We start from the raw sequence: 18,062 nt of genomic DNA, 5'->3' as shown, positions 1-18,062 counted from the left end.
AGCCTTCTTGGACTCAGTGCCTACTATGTGCAGAGAGATGGCTGGGTTCCTCAGGGGGAAAGGAATAAGACTGTTTTCTGCTTCCACAGTTCATAATCCAGTACGGTGCCCTGAGCCCACAGAACATGAATCAGGAGGTGTGCCCTGTGTGGTAGAGCAGAGGTACAGAGTACAGGGTCAGCACAGAGGAGGGGGCTTCTGGGAGGCTTCATGGAGAGGGTGGCTTCTGAGAAGGGGTAGGATATCAAGAGGCAGAGATGCATGGGGTGTGTAAGCCCAGGCAGCAGGGACAGTATACACAGAGGGAGGAGCACTGAGTGTACCTCATTCTCCACTAGATCCTAGACACCCAAGCTTCAGTCCAGTTTGACGGGCACATAGGGCAAGGGCAGAAAAGACAATGGGGACCCAGTATGCCTCCTAGAGAAGTTCAGTGTTTATGCCTGGGTTTAGGAGCAAATGAGTGATATAATCAAAGCAGTGTTTTAGGAAGATGCATGTGACACCTTTACTTTGTGGCTCAAGACTGTAAGTTACTGGTACAGGTAACTGAAAGGGATGGCAAGATGCCAGGTTAAAATTCTCTCTAAACAGAATTAACTCTCAGTATTATTCTCAACCTAGCTCATTAGGGCAGGTTGGGCCTTCTGATATTTTGTTATTGTCTGTATCTAGGGAATCTTTCTAAAACAGAAAAACCGTAGCCCATATTGCTGCCATTTGAAAGCCTGAGTTTTTTAAGGGTGTGATACATGGTGACAGTCTTGATGTATGCCAGTGGATGTGAGTCCCAATACTTCACCGTTCTCTGCCTGCATAATTTAAAATGACAATGTAGCCTGTCAAACTTGAATGTGAGTGAAGTTCCTTGGATATTTATAAAACATCAAATAGATAGAATTGTGTCAGCAAAAGATGGGTCCTTATATTGCTAAAACACAAGGGTTTTCGGATGATAGTTGCTGGCGACACACTATAGGCTGAACTTAAAGCTACGGCACGAATACGGTGGTGCACGTTGTGAAGGTCTTTTCACCACTGCAGCCAGAGGGTATCACAACACTCCAGGCAAGTCAACGATGCACCTCGCGTTTTGTCCACGAACTGATGACCCACGGTTTCAGGTGCCCCTGAGGAAGCGGCACCCATGCATATAAAGCAAGCTGCGGTCTGCAGACCCAGCTGACGGTCCGCCGGCTGAAGGCCTGCCAGTTTGGGAGTCCGGAGGTTTTTCTACGTGTAGTTGTAGACACAGCCTGCCTGCTTCGATAGCTGTGTTCCCGAGTGTGCGTGGAGCTTTCTGAGGCTTAAATACTTCTAAACTGGGCGCAGAGAGAGAGCGCCGCAACCTACACCAGCAGCGTCCAGCGAAACCCCGCCCGCGTCTGCGTGGTCCGGCCCCCTGGGTCCCGCGGCGCCCCGCCCCCGGTCCCGCGGGCCCCGCCCCGGCGCCGGGCTCTGACGTCACCCTCTGCGCCGCGCGCGGTAGAAACAGGAAGTGGGACCAAAACAAAGGAGCGGCGGCCGGGAGCGGACCTGCCTCTTTCTCTCTCTTTCGAGCTCATTTCGGCCCTGGCCCCCGACCCCAAGGAGGCGCCCGACTATGTCCAACATGGAGAAACACCTGTTCAACCTAAAGTTCGCCGCCAAAGAACTCAGCAGGAGTGCCAAAAAATGCGACAAGGAAGAAAAGGCCGAAAAGGCCAAGATTAAAAAGGCCATTCAGAAGGGCAACATGGAAGTGGCGAGGATACACGCCGAAAACGCCATTCGCCAGAAGAACCAGGCGGTGAATTTCCTGAGAATGAGTGCGCGGGTCGATGCGGTGGCTGCCAGAGTGCAGACGGCGGTGACGATGGGCAAGGTGACCAAGTCGATGGCCGGTGTGGTGAAGTCGATGGACGCAACGTTGAAGACCATGAATCTGGAGAAGATCTCTGCTTTGATGGACAAATTTGAGCACCAGTTTGAAACGCTGGACGTCCAGACGCAGCAAATGGAAGACACGATGAGCAGCACGACTACGCTGACCACTCCCCAGAACCAAGTGGATATGCTGCTCCAGGAAATGGCAGACGAGGCTGGCCTAGACCTCAACATGGAGCTGCCGCAGGGCCAGACCGGCTCCGTGGGCACCAGCGTGGCCTCCGCCGAGCAGGATGAACTGTCCCAGAGACTGGCCCGCCTGCGGGATCAGGTGTGACAGCGGAACCCCCCTGAGGTTTCCTGGCCGTGGCCGCCTTCCGAAATGTTCTGTATATTAGTGAGATCCTCTACTGTAGGGACTCAACATGCCAGAATGCTGAAATGCTCTTTACTTAAGATGCTTCTATCTTTGGGTTTACAGTGCTCTCCAGATACACTAAGAAATTCCAGGCTTCCTCCATCTTAACTGGATTTTAAAGTTCCGTATAGCTTGTGATGTGTATTTTTATAGCTGCTTCTTAGGTATTTGGTGTGTATGAATCTTTCTCAAAAGTTTGGTCGAAACTCTCGTTCCGTATATTCAGTTTTCTGTCTGAATTCTCAAAATTGAACTTTTTAAAATTTAGTGTAATTGGTAATATCTAGAATTGCATAGATATTCAATTGGCGGTGCATAAAAATTAAAGAAAGGAAAATGATTATTTAGATTGGTTACAGGGCTATCAACACCTCATTCGACTTAATGGACAGTCTATTTCTGTGTTGTTGTTTTTTTTCCTTTGCCATCACATCCAGACTACTGTTTTATTGATCTGTTCTGGTAACTTACACTAAAATTATGGTAGGACATTCTGCATAATGTTGTCTTACTCTTTGTTCCCCCAGATTTTTCTGTGTGGTAGTTATCCTTTTATAACTGGAGAAAATGCCACATAATTTATTATAAGGAAAAATTGTTCACTCATTTATATTTTCTTTTACTAAAGAGCTTTTCAAAAGACACGGTTTAACATGACAGTTTCATATGAACATCTTGAACACATTTATAGTTCTTTTCCTATTTCAACACTTCAATTAAACGTGTCATAAAGTATGTTAACTAGCATGGCAGTCATGATTACTCTAACATTGCCAAAGAACTGTTGATTAGTTTTGAGAAAACCATGGGGTGGTGTGTTTGTAGATTTTGTTTGATGTTAATAACCAAAAATAGGTATAAAATTAGAACTGCTTTTCAAGTTCTAATTATTTGCATTTATTGTTTTCCTTTAAAGCAACAACTTGTTGAAAAACCTTAGAAATATAAATTGGAATATTTTATTTAGCCATGCAAATAACTTAAATCTAAATGCAGCCATCTGGAAGTCTGAGAAGGAAAGATGCAGAATGGGACAGCAGGCTTGACCCTCTAAGGCTAGAGCCCATATTTGCTGCATTTCTTCTTTCTGGGACAGCAGTTTGTATTCTCTGTCTGCAAAGTGAAGCCTGTAGCCACCACTTTCTCATAGCCTCCAAACATGGAGAGCAGCAATTTGCTTTTGCCTTGGCGAGTATATTAATCGAAGTCAAATATTTAAGGATGTTTGAAATTCCCCCCTTCCTCCTCTGGTAGATTTCCCCATAAAAGAATTCAGTGTTTCAGAAGATACTTCTAGGGATTCTTCGAAGCCCTTTGAAAGATTCATGACCAAATAGTCACCATTACGTTTTCCAGTATGAATGAGTGTGTTAAAGGAAAAAAAAAAAAAAAAAAGAACAGGTATATGCAGATGAGGACTGACCCTCATATTTAAGTGTCTTTATATCTGACTGGATATTGTTCCAAAGTCTTCCTTAAGGGACACCTGTCGGTTGTCTGTCCTGCATCTTCTTTCTAACTAAGACTTTACCCTTTTGGTGTCTCTTCTCATCCATATGGTTGCACAGAAGCAGCTATGTGAGTATAGCATGAGTCGTACCCCTCTTTAGACTGGAAAAAATAATTACAACTTAAAGTAAAGCTCAGTGTCAAATCCTTTGGTAAATTAAAGACCCTTTTATAGTGCAAATATTCCCAACAAAATTAATATATTTTGTGAGATTAAACAATGCTTGTATATGCTTGAACTTTCTTAAAATATGTTCATTTCAAACTATATGAATGTACATTTTTATGAACCATAAATATTTTCAAAAGCATACCAGGCCCATGAATTATTTCCTCACTTTTGCAGTTGATGAAATGCTAAAATGTAAGCCACAGAAGTTTGTCAAATAAATCATTTTAAACTGCATGTTACTGCATGTGAGTGCGCATCCTGTTTAAAAAACCATGTACGAAGTAAGAATTCAGAGGTAGATTTGGTTCAAAAAGCATGGTATTTTTCTAGACTCTCCCTTACTACCTTAATTTGTTTTGTTGACATGGAATTTCCATGTATACTTCTAGAAACCCTAGCTATTACTTCTTTAATAGTTTCTTCATGGCAACAAGATTCTTCCTCATCTTGAAACTTAAGTGAGCTAATGATAGGTATGACTTACAAAAGGCTCAACACACCAAGGATGCAGTTAATCTTTCAGACAGCCACTAATACAGTTTTTATGCTTATTTCTCCTTTCTTACTTCCTGCCTTCAAAATGCACAGACGTGTGTGTGTGTGTGTGTGTTTGTGTTTTGTTTTTAAGATTTTATTTATTCATGAGAGACACAGGCAGAGGGAGAAGCCACCTGGGTGCCCCCAAGTGCACAGTTTCTAACATGGACTTAGAATATACTTTTATGAACTATTTAGTTTATTTCAGTTTAATGATACATATGCACTTGGAGAACTCTTAATAAACCTGTTTCTCCTGGAAGTGTTCATGTGTACGTGTGCCTTTCAGACGGAGGCATGCTATGAATCTTACACACTACGTGCCTAACCTGTGTCCTTGATTTGGAAAAGAGCCGCCTAAAATAAGCACCAGTCTAATAACCTTATTAACTGAACATGGTCTCCGGTTAGCCAAATAAACGTCACATTATAAAGCAGAAGTAAGGGACCTCTGTTCTGGATGCTTCCTCTCATACGCACATCATGCACACCATTCTCTAGGAGGCATTTCTGTAGCCAAAATCCAAAGTTCAAGGTCTTTGATACTAATGGCAAAAAGCCACAAGCCAGGGGACATCGAATAAATTGATGAACAGGGAATCCCTGAGGGGCTCGGTGGTTTAGCACCTGCCTTTGGCCCAGGGCATAATCCTAGGGTCCCAGGATCAAGTCTCACATCGGGCTCCCTGCATGGAGCCTGCTTCTCCCTCTGCCTGTGTCTCTGCCTCTCTCTCCTCTGTGTCTTTCATGAATAAATAAGTAAAATCTTAAAAAATAATAATAATAATAAATAAATAAACTGATGAACAGGCACTTGTAATTTCTTTTTCTTTTAATCAACCAAATGGCATTAGCAAAAATACCTGCCTGGTTTACCTAGATTTGTTTTTCTACAAGATGATAAGACACTGTCTGTCTTGGTCACAATCACTGGGCCTGGTGTGGAACGCAGCTCAGTTGGCACCTGGTAGTAGTTCCTAGCATGAATGCATGGCTCACTCAGGGCTCTCACCTGTGATCACGTCCAGGAGCTCTCTAATGACAACGAATATAGTGTATAAAGGGGGTGCAGTGGGCACTCGGCCAGAGCCCTCGTGTGTCTCCTCAGAAGCATGTCCCCAAATTCCAGTGTTTGTTCCTGCTCTTCACAGTTTATACATCATCCCTCCCTCTCAAATAGTAGCAGGACAGACAGTTCAGCAGCGTTTATTTAGAATGACTGCATATAATAAAAGATTGAGACCAAAGTATATCAGATGTTGGTTATTTGGGGCTTCTTTCTAGAGAAAAAAAAAATGCCACTTCTGCCTTAAACAGTCTTCAGTACAGTTAGGCAAAGCATACACATAAAGAGAAAAATGGACATGAGTGTATACAAATGTTAAGTCATCAGGGCACCTGGGTTGCTTAGTGGCTGAGCATCTGTGGCTCAGGTCATGATCCCGGGGTCCTGGGATCGAGTCCTGCATCAGGCTACCTGCAGGGAGCCTGCTTCTCCCTCTGCCTGTGTCTCTGCCTCTCTCTCTGTGTCTCTCAGGAATAAATAAATAGAATCTTAAAAAATGTTAAGTCATCAAGATGAACACTTAAGATCAGTGCACTTGACACACATTATGTGTTTTACACCTTGACTTTGAAAAAAGCAGTAAGTCATAGTATAAGGCTGTAGTCTGTGCTAATCAAATCATGAACATGAAGTATGCAGAGAATGTAATCACAATGTTGGTAGTGGTTAGAACTGCCTCTGGGTAGGGTTGAATCTGGAACTAGCAAGAAAAGGAAGCGGGAATTACCCAAAGGTCTGAGGCTCAAAGCCTTACGGGGATTTGAAAGGAGTGGAGGGTTCATTCGATGTCCATGTCAAGACGTCAAAAGGAGTGAAGAGACTGGACAGACTGGGAGGGGCTCGAAGGCCAGGCTGACTGAACATGTGGACTTTACGCTGAGGAAAGGAGCAGGAGTGTGAGTCATCAAAAACTGTATCGGGCAGCTCAGGTGGCTCAGCGGTTTAGCGCCGCCTTCAGCCCAGGGTGTGATCCTGGAGACCCAGGATCAAGTCCCACATCAGGCTCCCTGCATGGAGCCTGCTCCTCCCTCTGCCTGTGTCTGCCCCTCTCTGTCTCTCTCTGTGTGTCTTCCATGAATAAATAAAATCTTAAAAAAAAAAAAAAAAAACTATTGTCCCATTGAAGTGAGAGAGCCTAGAGCAGTATGGCAGTAAAAACAGAGAGGAAAAAGCGTTCCACAGACTGTGATGTGCACAGGGGTCACTGAATCCCCGGGGCTACTACGCATCAGAACCACCTGGGATATGGCTCAGCTGCAAGTCCTCATCCCCAAGGTCTGCAGGTGCTGCTGCGGCTGCTGCGGCTGCTGCTGCTGCTGGTCTGAGGACCACCTTTTAAGTAGCATGGATCTCAACCTGCTGCACATGGGAACCACCTGGTACCTTGTCACCGTGTAGGTAATCTTGTTCTCTTCCACAGTGTTTTTATATCACGTACGTTAGCATCACGAAGTAAATTTCTGTAACTGAGAGAAATTTCTTACCAACCTTTGGCAGAGTTCCAACTTGCTACATTTTTCACAAACAAAATAATTATGAATACTCTCATTAAATTTAGTTGGTGCTTTTTCTCAGATCTCATTGTTTAAAGGTATTTAACAACAGTTTTCATCTTTTCGTGATCCCTCATCCCTCTTCATGATAAACTCCGCATTCATAAGAACTCTGTGACTTCTGAGTTATTTTACTGGGGTAGCAAACAGCGGGTGAGAAACAGACAATGAGCTGCTATTTGGTGCCAGTATTAAGCAAGAGGGGGAATATACATGACAAGAAAATGTTTCTGCAAACATGAATATCCTCAGCTTTAGCAGGAAATAATGTGAAAAAAAAATCAAAGTAAATTGCTTTTTAATTACTTCTTTAGAGAGTGCATATCACCATGGTGACTTTTTATAATCGTAGTTTGGTATTGTCTTGCAACTCTATATCTAGTGTGAATGAATGGCTCTTAAATCTGGTTAATTTTTGCACTTAAGAGGCAGTGGCATATTTAAGAAGACAATTTTACTAACCCTTTAAAATGTAGTCATACAAAATTCCATGTATGATTTAGAAGACCCTTTTAAAACTCATTTCTCTATAGATACTATCTTAGGAGCTCCAATTTGAAGCGTTTCTACAACATGCTGGAAAATATATTGACTGAACCAGACTAAGGTTGGCAGAAATCTACTACTACAGATTTCTCTTTCATTCCTTTATGCCTTCGAGGGTCTTTCAAAGAATTGGGGGACACATTCACATTCAGGGGGGGAATTTTCACATTTTCATTGCACAATTTTGAAATGTATGAACTGACAATACCATTCAGCATCAGTAACAATACAGAAGATACTCTTGGAAATGTTTATTGATGCCTTTCGGGTCTCAGATCATTAAGTATCAGAGCTGGAAGGAACTTTGAATTCCATCGTGGAGATTAGGGATGGGAACGAGCTTGACATCTTTGCCTTTGTCACTGGCATCTCCGAACCACTTAGTTTTAATGGGGCTCAGTAAGGTACTCCCACTGCTTCCTTTGGAAGGCAGTCTTTAATCACACCTATCAAGAACTTTTGATGTATTTTTTAACATTTCATCGTTTCTACTTATACTAGTCATTACCATCTGAATAAATTCTCCCACCTACCTCTACTTTATTTGCATCCTGTTTGAAATTAGTTGCTTCCTAAACTCTAACTATAGCCATAGGCTCCATATTTAGGTTCATTTCCTAGCCCCTTTAATCAGAGATGATTGGTTTCTGTAACACATGTTTAGTATTATATGTCTCCTGCCAAGAGGACAGACCATCTCTGAATCAAATTATTATAGCTTTACACAGTGTGAGGGCAGCAGCCCATCTGCCCCCACCCCACCCTCAGACCCACCCAGTTGTCTGGGTGAGAGACCAGAACCCCCTTTCCAGGAGCTGAAGACTCTCCATCACAGAGTCTTTCTGCCCCTTACCTGCTAGGTGATTGGGAATTCACTGTGTACTTCAGCAGGACTGTCCACTCCACCAAATTTGAGCCAGCAAGGACTGAGCCACACAACACTGTGGCTCTCAAACCAGGCCCCAAGCCAGCCAGGCCCCTCCTGGCACCTCCCATGTTTCCCTAGCTCCCCGTAGCTCCTCCTGTGGCACTTGCAGGGCTGTCTGTACTCTGTCCAAGCCTCTCCCCCTTGGGAACTAGCTCTGCCCCAGCAGTTCTCCCACCTTCGGGTTAGGCACATAGCAGCACCTCCCAGGGCCCGCACTGCCCACTCCAGAGAGGCCCTGGGCAGATCACAGTCCCTTTGGCTTCTCTGAAGCCTTGTCACCTGGCCATCATTCTGTTGTCCTTCTCCAGGAGCAGGTGGCTCTCCCACCCACTGCTACCACAGTTGCCATCCAGGGGTAGGACCGGCCCTATCTTCTAGCCAAAATGAGTTCATTCCTGATGCTGCCCTCCTGCCACTTCCTGTCTCTGAAAGGAAATCCCTTCCACCAGCGGACCCATTCTTGCCCCTTCCTACATTCCACCTGTGACCTACCTGTGGCAAGGGCGCCTCTAAGGCAGGTCTTGTTTGTGGAGCTGCTGGCCCTTGTCCACGAGGGTGCACGGATGAGGGGCTGCCAATATGTCCCCCCAGCACCAGGCCACCATCCTGGACCACTGAGGACTACTTTTACCTCTCCAGTAGGAAGGAGATAACAATGGCCAAGGGCATTAAGTGGTCTTCATGTACCTTCGGCCTCTGTCTTGTCCATGCTAAGAAGCATCTCATGGGCCTGCCATGCAGGCTGGTGGAGGGAGTTTGTAGGGATGGGGTGGTGACACCCGTCCTGCACTGTGCAAAATGCCCACAAGCACGAGAGCACTAGAGGAAGGCCCATCATTGCTTTACTTCGGTAAAGGAACCCCCACCACAGCAGAGCTGGACAGGCAAGAAAGTCGCCGTGTCTGTGTCCTTCCCTCTGAAGCCTCGCTGCCCGCCCCCCTCGCCAGGAGTCCTCGCTCACCGGGTAACCAGGCCCGTGTCCCCTGTGTCTTGAAAACCTCCGCAGTGTCACTGTGGGCCGGGCCTCTCAGACCTCTGCCGGCTGCGGGAGGAGGGGGGCGGACATTCGTTCCTCCAACAAAGATCTGGGGGCCGGGCCTGTGCCACCTGCTCGGGCTCCGGGCCAGCGACACGAGGCCTGCCCCGCCCCTGGGGGAAGAAAGGGATAATGAATGTAAACAAATAAACGTGGACGGGGGCAGGCCCGGCGAACGCCTGCGGGAAAGGAAAGCCGGGGTGGCAGGGAGAGGGGAAGGCGCCGCTCTAGCTCAGGCCGACAAGGCGGCCTCCGCGGGCCGAGGAACCGGCGCAGCCGCCACGTGGTCCTCCGCGCAGGGCTGATACCTCGTGCTCCCGCCCCGCCCCGCCCCGCCCGGGAGCGCACGTGGCGGCAGGTGCGCAGCCGGCGAGGCCCGCAGCGCGCAGGTGTCCCGAGGGGCCCTGGCCCGAAGGACCACCTCTGGCCTCCCACGCCGTGTTTACACTGCAACGTGGCCTTCTGCTCCAGGCTCCACCCAGAAGGAGGGGGACGGAAGGCCGAGGGGGGGTGCTAGGGGGGTGCAGGGGGGGGATAGAAAATGCAGCTTTAGCCTAAGGCAGAATTGGCCCAGCTTCCCTGCCCTGCTCGGGCGACTGTCCCACCCCCGTGCCCACAGCCCAGGAGAAAGCCGTCAGAGAGCACCCCTGAGCATTTGTGGGTCTCTTTTCAGCTTCCTGGAGAGAATCGACAGTGTCAGTTTGGTGGACTACACACCCACAGACCAGGTATGTGAAGCTAGAGAGAGCCCCAGCCACCTGTTGGAATTTGGCGAGATTCGAGGAATTGCCGGTTTTATTCAATGATATTTTTAATGGGGGGGGGGGAATTTTTATTTATCCATAAATAGCTACTTCTTGCAAATTGTTTCCACTGTCCCTGCAGGGGCATGTGGCATGTTTACCATACCCTGTGATTTGCTCCCTGACGTGGCTCGCTAAAATGTGCTAGATTTCTGAACTGCCAACACCAAAATAATCTTATCTGTGGAATAGGAACATGCAATTCCCATTCCTCTTAGAGGCGTCCACAGAAAACCCCACCTTTGCTTCTCCAGCTTCGTGCATTCTGCGCATTCTGCTTTGGGCCCTGGTGTGGGTCCCACATCACGGACACACTCTCCAAGTGTGGCCTGTGGGCTGAGCTGGATATAAGCGCCCCCACTGCACATTTGTAAGTAGCAGAGAGGGACCTCCTATGTCCCTGGAACCTTGGCCATCAGGCATCTGGAGAGACTTGGATCACCCTGAACTGCTCGGCTTAGAAGCCCCCCAGACACCTCTAGAGCTACTGAACTCCTTGGAAGCTAGGGGCTCCGTTCTCAACTGCCTTTCCAAGACTCCCCCAGTGTATGTGTCCCTGGAGGGCCTTGGCTATGGGCCCCTCCTGGCAGCTCTCTCTTCTTTGCGTCCCCTGGAAGCCTGAGGTCCTCTCTCCCCTGCAATCCATCTCTCTATGAGACTGGCCCCAAGAGCTCGAAATTACCCAACAGCAATTGACCCTTTAACTTCTCACCCAAACGGTCTGCACCCAGAGCAGGCGGCTCTCCAGGGTCTCGTGTCAGGCACACCTGTGATAGGAAGCACTCGGACATGTGCAGATGTGATTAAAAAAAAAAAAGAAAGAAAGAAAAATCCGAAAGAAAATATAAGCACAGGTATTAAGTCTCTAAGACCAAACCAGTACGTTAATTGTGACTTTCTGCTTGGGGGGAGGAGGTGGAGGGCAGAGCATTTGTCTGACTTTTTAACTATTATTGTCTCTCTTACAATTTAGAAAAAATGGTTATTTGAAAAACTGGGTTATTGTGGTTGCATTCAGGGCTCTCCTTCTGAAGGACAACAATGATGCCACTTGGTTTGTCTTCTTCTCAGGACCTTCTCAGATGCAGAGTACTGACATCAGGGATTTTTGAGACCCGATTCCAAGTGGACAAAGTAAACTTTCAGTAAGTTGTTGAGAGCAGGCCTGCAGAGACAGGGCAGGATGCCCCCCTGGCTGGCTGCTGGGGTCCTAATGGGATTGGGGATCCAGCCGTCCACCTGTGGGTCCTGGGGGTTCTGTCATCCCAAATGTACCTCACTGCCCTTGTGAATAAGCCCATACAGATTCTGTAGCCCTAAAGGGCATGCAGTAAGTTTAGGGCGGGGAGGAAGGTGGGAGCCAAAGCCACCTGAGAAGGTGAGAAATATCCAGCGGCATTTGGGTAGGTACAGAGCAGCCGCTCAAGCAGGTGCATGGTCCATGCAGGCTGCCCAAGAGGTGGGCCCCAGGCCAACCTGGTGACTGCAGGGTGAGGACTGTGACCCAAGGAACAACTGGGTGTGGATTCCTGGGCCAGGCAGTGGTGCAGAATCTCAGAGCCGGTGGAGCTGTCTGCCCAGGCTGTGCAGGGAGCAGTGCTGCAGGCCGGGAGCCAGAGCAGAGGAGGGAAGTACAGGGGGTCTCGCCTCAAATGACTGTGTCCTCTTGCTCCTCCACAGCATGTTTGATGTCGGAGGCCAGAGGGATGAAAGAAGAAAATGGATCCAGTGCTTTAACGGTGATTCCTATGCTTTCTCAAGAACAGAGATGAATTCTCACGCTCATTCCCGCTAATGTGCTGAAGTAGCTTTGGATGAGATCGTCTATTCCATGCCTTAAATGTGAATCTGAATCTCATCATGAACTGAACCATCCCAAATTTACATTTATCATTGGCTTGTATGGGTACATGAGTGAAAGGACCAGTTACACGCACAGTGCTTCCTTCAGTCATTCTCATAATCACGGGAGGAAAATGAGTAGCAGTTGCGTGCGGACGTTATCATACCCGCACAGTGGCTGCCTGTCTAACGGAGGTGCTTCCCTTTGTCTCTCTTCTCCCACACAGACGTCACAGCTATCATTTATGTCGCAGCCTGCAGCAGCTACAACATGGTGATTCGGGAAGATAACAACACCAACAGGCTCAGAGAGTCCCTGGACCTTTTCGAAAGCATCTGGAACAACAGGTTACAAAAATAAATTCACTTGCACCTCTGGATTGCAAATTTTTTTTCACTAAAAATGCCACTCAACTCACTTTCGTTTTTATTCTCCAGATAAATTCATTCTTTCTGTACTGATAAATCCAGAACCATTAGCAGGATCTCTTTTGGTCATCTCCTGTATAGACACACTTAATATGGGGAGTATTCTTTGATGAAGCTTTGATAGTGCTTTGTCAAGAAAATTTAAATATCTGTTTTAAGAGCTCAAGATTATATCTAGGATTCAAATTTATTTTTTATTTTTATCTTTTTTAGGATTTTTTTTTATTTATTTGAGAGAGAGAATGAGCAGGGGGGGAGGAGGCAGAGAGAGAGGGAGACCCCCTCACTGAGCAGGGAGCCCAACACATGACTTGATCCCAGGACCCCAGGATCATGACCTGAGCCGAAGGCAGATGCTTAACTGACTGAGCCACCGAAGTGCCCCTTGTTTGGTTTTTAAAATTTACAAAGTACCATCCACAAATAACTAGATGATCTCTAGAAGATCCCTTACAGGTCAGAAAACACAGCATAATCATGTTTGAAACAGCTACTATTGCAAAAGGGGTGATTATTTTAGAAAGAAAGATCCAGGAGAAGCACACATACAGTACACACATATGTAGTTAATAATCAAAGTGTTTTCTGAACTGTTTAATAAGAAATATCACCAAGGAGGACAGGAAACATAAGCTGACCTTGCAAAACATTTGGATTACCAGAAAAGTATTTCGCTATCAAGTAAGTGTTTAACAACTGTTCTCAGTGGCACATAGTACTAAGACAATTAATGAGAAAGAAAAAGAGTCAGGAAATATTGGTTATAGGAGGAACACTTTAGAGTCATTAAAATTTTTATATGTTTAAATATACACATATAAATCTATATATATAAATTTATATATGTATGTAAACACAAGCACAGTTACATGAGAAAATGAGCACAATATTGTTAAATGAAAAAGCAGATTTAAAAACACCATGATCTGGTTTTATAAATATGTCTGAGGATAGGAAAAAACCTGGATGTAAAAACATAACAGTTCTAATAGTTGCCTCTGGGTGTGATTACATTTGATTTTTTCCTACATTTAAATTTTCTATGATTAAAAATTCATTTTTACCAGGATTCTATATATTTTTAAATATTTTATTTATTTATTCGAGCGCAACACAGAGAGGGAGGCAGAGAGAGAAGCAGGCTCTCTGTAGGGAGCTCAATGTGAGACTCAATCTCAGGACCCCAGGATCACGCCCTGAGCCAAAGGCAGACACTCAACCACTGAGCCACCCAGGCATCCCAGATTCTATATTTTTTAAAGCTATGTCCATTTGAAGGAAGAATGGATTATATTTCTACTTGATAGTAAGATTCCTGTGCACTAATCATCAGCTTGATTCATTTGAAATAGAATTTACAAAGGCTTTGCCAATGTACCTCCTGAGTTCATCTTTTTTTTTTTTTTTTAATTTATGACAGAGAGAGAGAGGCAGAGACAGGCAGAGGGAGAAGCAGGCTCCATGCCGGGAGCCCGTCGCGGGACTCGATCCCGGGACTCCAGGATCATGCCCTGGGCCAAAGGCAGGCGCCAAACCGCTGAGCCACCCAGGGATCCCAACCTCCTGAGTTCATCTTAAGCCAATTCTTAGTGTCTGTTTAGTAAAACGGAGAGAGAAGCTTCCCATCCTTCACTTTCCCTGTACTTGAGCACCTCTTCTTAGTATCCAATACAGTGGTCTTGATCCATGTCTCATTTACATCCCGCTCCAACTCCAGAGAACCTCACCCTGTTCAGATTCAGCACAGGAAAAACCAAACCAGCTACAGATGACATTCTGTATGATTAGCTGGTGACTCGTGTTTTGTTGTTGTTATTATTAACACTTTAACTTCAAGTTTTCCCAGCCTTCGTTAGTAAACTGCACTGCAAAAATCCAGGTGATTTATTACATAAATAAATCTTAGTTTTGGTACCAGTAAAATTGCATTCCCAACAAAGATAGATTAGAAAATACTGAACTATAGGGACACCTGGGTGGCTCAGCAGTTTAGCGCCGCCTTCGGCCCAGGTCGTGGTCCTGGAAACCCGGGATCGAGTCCCACATCGGGCTCCCTGCATGGAGCCTGCTTCTTCCTCTGCCTGTGCCTCTGCCTCTCTCTCTCTCCCTCTCTCTCTCTCTCTCTCTCCCTCTCTGTGTCTCTCATGAATAAATAAACAGAAAAATCTTTTTAAAAATTAAAAAATTTAAATTTAAAAAAGTTTACTTATGTCTTGCTTGCAACTGGAGTGGGTATCCAGGAGATTGGTATATCAAATAATTCTAAATCTTATGCACTTTAGGAAAATGTCAATGTTGTGGTTTTCACCAGGTAACTCCTATGTTACAGGTACTTTCACGTAGCGGCAAATGTGAAGTTTGTATGTTTATTTCTCCTTTCAGGTGGTTACGGACCATTTCTATCATCTTGTTCTTGAACAAACAGGATATGCTGGCAGAAAAAGTCTTGGCAGGGAAATCAAAAATTGAAGATTATTTCCCAGAGTATGCAAATTATACTGTTCCTGAAGATGGTAAGATTTCAGAACTAGTTTTTCCTGATAAAGGAAAAGAATTGATTTTGTATTATAATAGGCCTGTTACTATAGTTCAAACAGTTCTGATGATTTTAGGGAATTCAGTTAATTTGAATCAACCGTCTGGTCTACTGCCCCACCTTAGAATATGGGAGTATTAAAATGTCCTACTTAGGATTCCATTTGTAGAAATGTCAAGGTTTGACTTTCCATTCAAACTTCCATTCAAGCAGTAGGTGACAGGGCACTTTTGGGTGTGAGTAGGTCACTGGCTGAATTAAGTTGTGTCTCTTGGTGCTTTGGTTGGGTCTATTGTGAACTGGGCACTGTGTCAGCCCTTTACATCGACCTTGACCCTTACCATAACCCTAACAATAACTACCTTTCTGTTATTTGCATGTTTTCCTGTGGAAAGTGAGCTGAGAGAGGTAGTCACTTGTTTGAGATCACTCAGGTAGAGCTTGCCAGGACAAGGCAGCCTCTGAACCCCTTGGGCCCACACTTTCAGCCACCATGCCTACCTCTCGTCCCTAGCGATGACTTGGGCTACCATCAGGGTGGCCAAGCATCTCCAAGGTTCAGGGAGCCTGGAGGAGGGGTGCTCTCAGTGCTAAATCCTGGAAGGCCCCGCCCCAGGCAGACCTCATTTCCAACTGCTGCTCTTCAGTTCTCAGCACATGCTGGGCCACCTTATAGGAGGGATTTATTTGTAACAAAATGATACTACTTCTTAAATTTTGAACCTCCAATTAGATAAAGTAGAAAGAAAGGGAATTTCCTTAGAAACTCAGGAAAACTCAGATAAGAAGTGAAGAAAATTCATAGTGATCCTCGTGCTAACCTCAGCCAGCCTGGTGGCCTGCCCCCAGCCTAAGAGGAGTCAGCAATGCTCAACTTGCCTTGCCCTCTCTTCCCTGGACTGTGGCCTCCAGCGAGCTGGACCTTCTTTGTTTTCCTGCCAGCTAGGCCCCCGTGCCCCATACCCTGGACAGTCAACACTCAAGTGTCCACTGTGACATGTTCGTCCTTCTTTCCTTCTCCATCTGGGTCCTGGCACTTGTTCCCCTCTTCTCAGCTCTGGATCTGGCCAAGATAGCGCCCTGCTTGGACTCCCTTACTCTGCTCCCTCAATGTTCCAAAACATTCTCTGAATTTCTGCCAAAATCTTTCTGAAATACAACCACAACCCTAGGTATGATCTCTACCAACAGGGACTTAATCCCACCACAAGCTGAGGCCATACCTGCCTGACCAGGAAATACTACAAATTAGGTTCCCCCACCATAACCCTCCATCGATCCTGTGCTCTTCCCACACACACCCTCTGTGGATCCTGTGCTCCTCTCCCCCCTGGCTCCTCCTTCCCCATGCACTGAGCCCACCCAGGCACCTGCCTGGGCCAAGCATGGCAGGTCTCCAGGTCAAGCCTCATTCATCACCTGTAGCAATCCCCATCACCTGCTAAGCCATGAGTAATGATATAATCAGAGTAGTTGCAACAGAGGAGGAAGAGAGTAATAAGAACATGCAGTGAAGCTTAGATTTTAAGAAAGTAGATTTCAGGGATCACAGAAAATATTGAAGGACCTCATGAACTTAGAATCTGCATGGGACAATCAGGTCACTGCAGTTGATTTCATGTAAGGACTCCAAATGTCCAAGTCAGTGGTAGGAACATGAAGGGGAGGTCCTCCTAGAACAAGGCTAAGTAGAGAGAATGCAGACCAGATGAGCACAACCAGTGTCAAAACAGCCTCTTGGAACTTCTCCCTCACCAGAGCTCTGAAGGGGATGGCAGCTGTGAGCTTGGTCAGTTCCGGGGCATGCTTTCATTTTATTTGAGTGGGAGTCATCCTCCACCACCAGAAACAAAAACAAAACTTTTATTAGAGCTAAATGAGAGAAATAAAGTGCTGTGGGTGTACGGCATCCCAACTTTGTCATTCCTCTTATATTTTCCATAGAGTTGTATGTTTGTTGCACATTATTTAAACTAAATTCCACTTGGACTTTTTACAGCAACACCAGATGCAGGAGAAGATCCCAAAGTTACCCGAGCTAAATTCTTTATCCGAGACCTATTTTTGGTAAGCAATTTCATTCTTTGTTTCTCTACCACCTTAGAGTTATATTGTTCTTTGCAATTTACATATTACTTAACTTTTCGAGATCTCATTTAATCTCCCCCAAATTACGAGAGATGAGGGAAGGTGTTGTTGCTTCCTCTCACCGCTGAGCATACTGAGGTTCAGAGAGTTTAGGCTTCTCGCCTCAGGTCACACAGCTTCCAAGCTGGGAGCACAGCACTCTTCCCACTGGGCACAGGGCCCCTGAGAATGGCGCTGAGATGAGCCAGACTGTATTCACTTGTTGCATTTTCCAAGAGACTTTGAACAGACCTTTCCCTTTATTCACCACTAGGAGGCTAATTCAGACTTTAGACAAATTCAGATCTCTCTTTACTTTTTATTTCAAGATGATTTCAAACTTACATAGAGTGAAAGACCTATACAATTAACTCCCAGATACTCTTCACCCAAATTGGCCAGTTAGTAAAATTTTGCCAAATTTTCTTTATCTATCCACCAATCCATCCGTCCATTTTCTCTTGAATAACCATCCTTTTAAGAGAATATTCTCTTGAAAACTGTGAGTTTTTACTAGCTTGAAACTAGTCGATGCCACAACACCACAACACCTAAGGGCATTTTCCCAGGAATGCCCAAACAGCACGGGACCCGTGGACTGCGGGCTTCTGGAGAGGTGACAGCCCCATCTGCAGTGGGGATGGTCCACAGTGTGCCAGGCATTTCCATGGGGATCAGGTGCCAGCCTGACTCC

The 18,062-nt window shown here is 45.7% G+C and overlaps 2 protein-coding genes across 10 annotated transcripts in view; both read left to right on the top strand.

Moving 5' to 3' along the window:
* The window catches only part of GNAL (G protein subunit alpha L), a 144,516-nt gene that overhangs the window by 119,562 nt on the left and 6,892 nt on the right, over nt 1–18,062 (top strand). For all 9 annotated transcript variants that reach the window (XM_026005979.2, XM_072734867.1, XM_026005977.2 and 6 more), the window contains 6 exons: nt 10,305–10,359; nt 11,506–11,579; nt 12,115–12,173; nt 12,504–12,624; nt 15,088–15,218; nt 17,241–17,308. In XM_026005979.2, the coding sequence (XP_025861764.2) occupies nt 10,305–10,359; nt 11,506–11,579; nt 12,115–12,173; nt 12,504–12,624; nt 15,088–15,218; nt 17,241–17,308 (508 nt within the window). The remainder of the gene's footprint in view (nt 1–10,304; nt 10,360–11,505; nt 11,580–12,114; nt 12,174–12,503; nt 12,625–15,087; nt 15,219–17,240; nt 17,309–18,062) is intronic.
* CHMP1B (charged multivesicular body protein 1B) lies at nt 1,454–4,199 on the top strand. The gene has a single exon (XM_026005980.2). It carries the CDS (start codon nt 1,604–1,606, stop codon nt 2,201–2,203), a length of 600 nt encoding a protein of 199 aa, XP_025861765.1. The 5' UTR covers nt 1,454–1,603; the 3' UTR covers nt 2,204–4,199.

This window comes from Vulpes vulpes, chromosome 13, assembly GCF_048418805.1.
Source record: "Vulpes vulpes isolate BD-2025 chromosome 13, VulVul3, whole genome shotgun sequence".
Taxonomy (NCBI): Eukaryota; Metazoa; Chordata; class Mammalia; order Carnivora; family Canidae; genus Vulpes; species Vulpes vulpes.
This window is presented reverse-complemented; position numbering and strand designations above follow the sequence as displayed.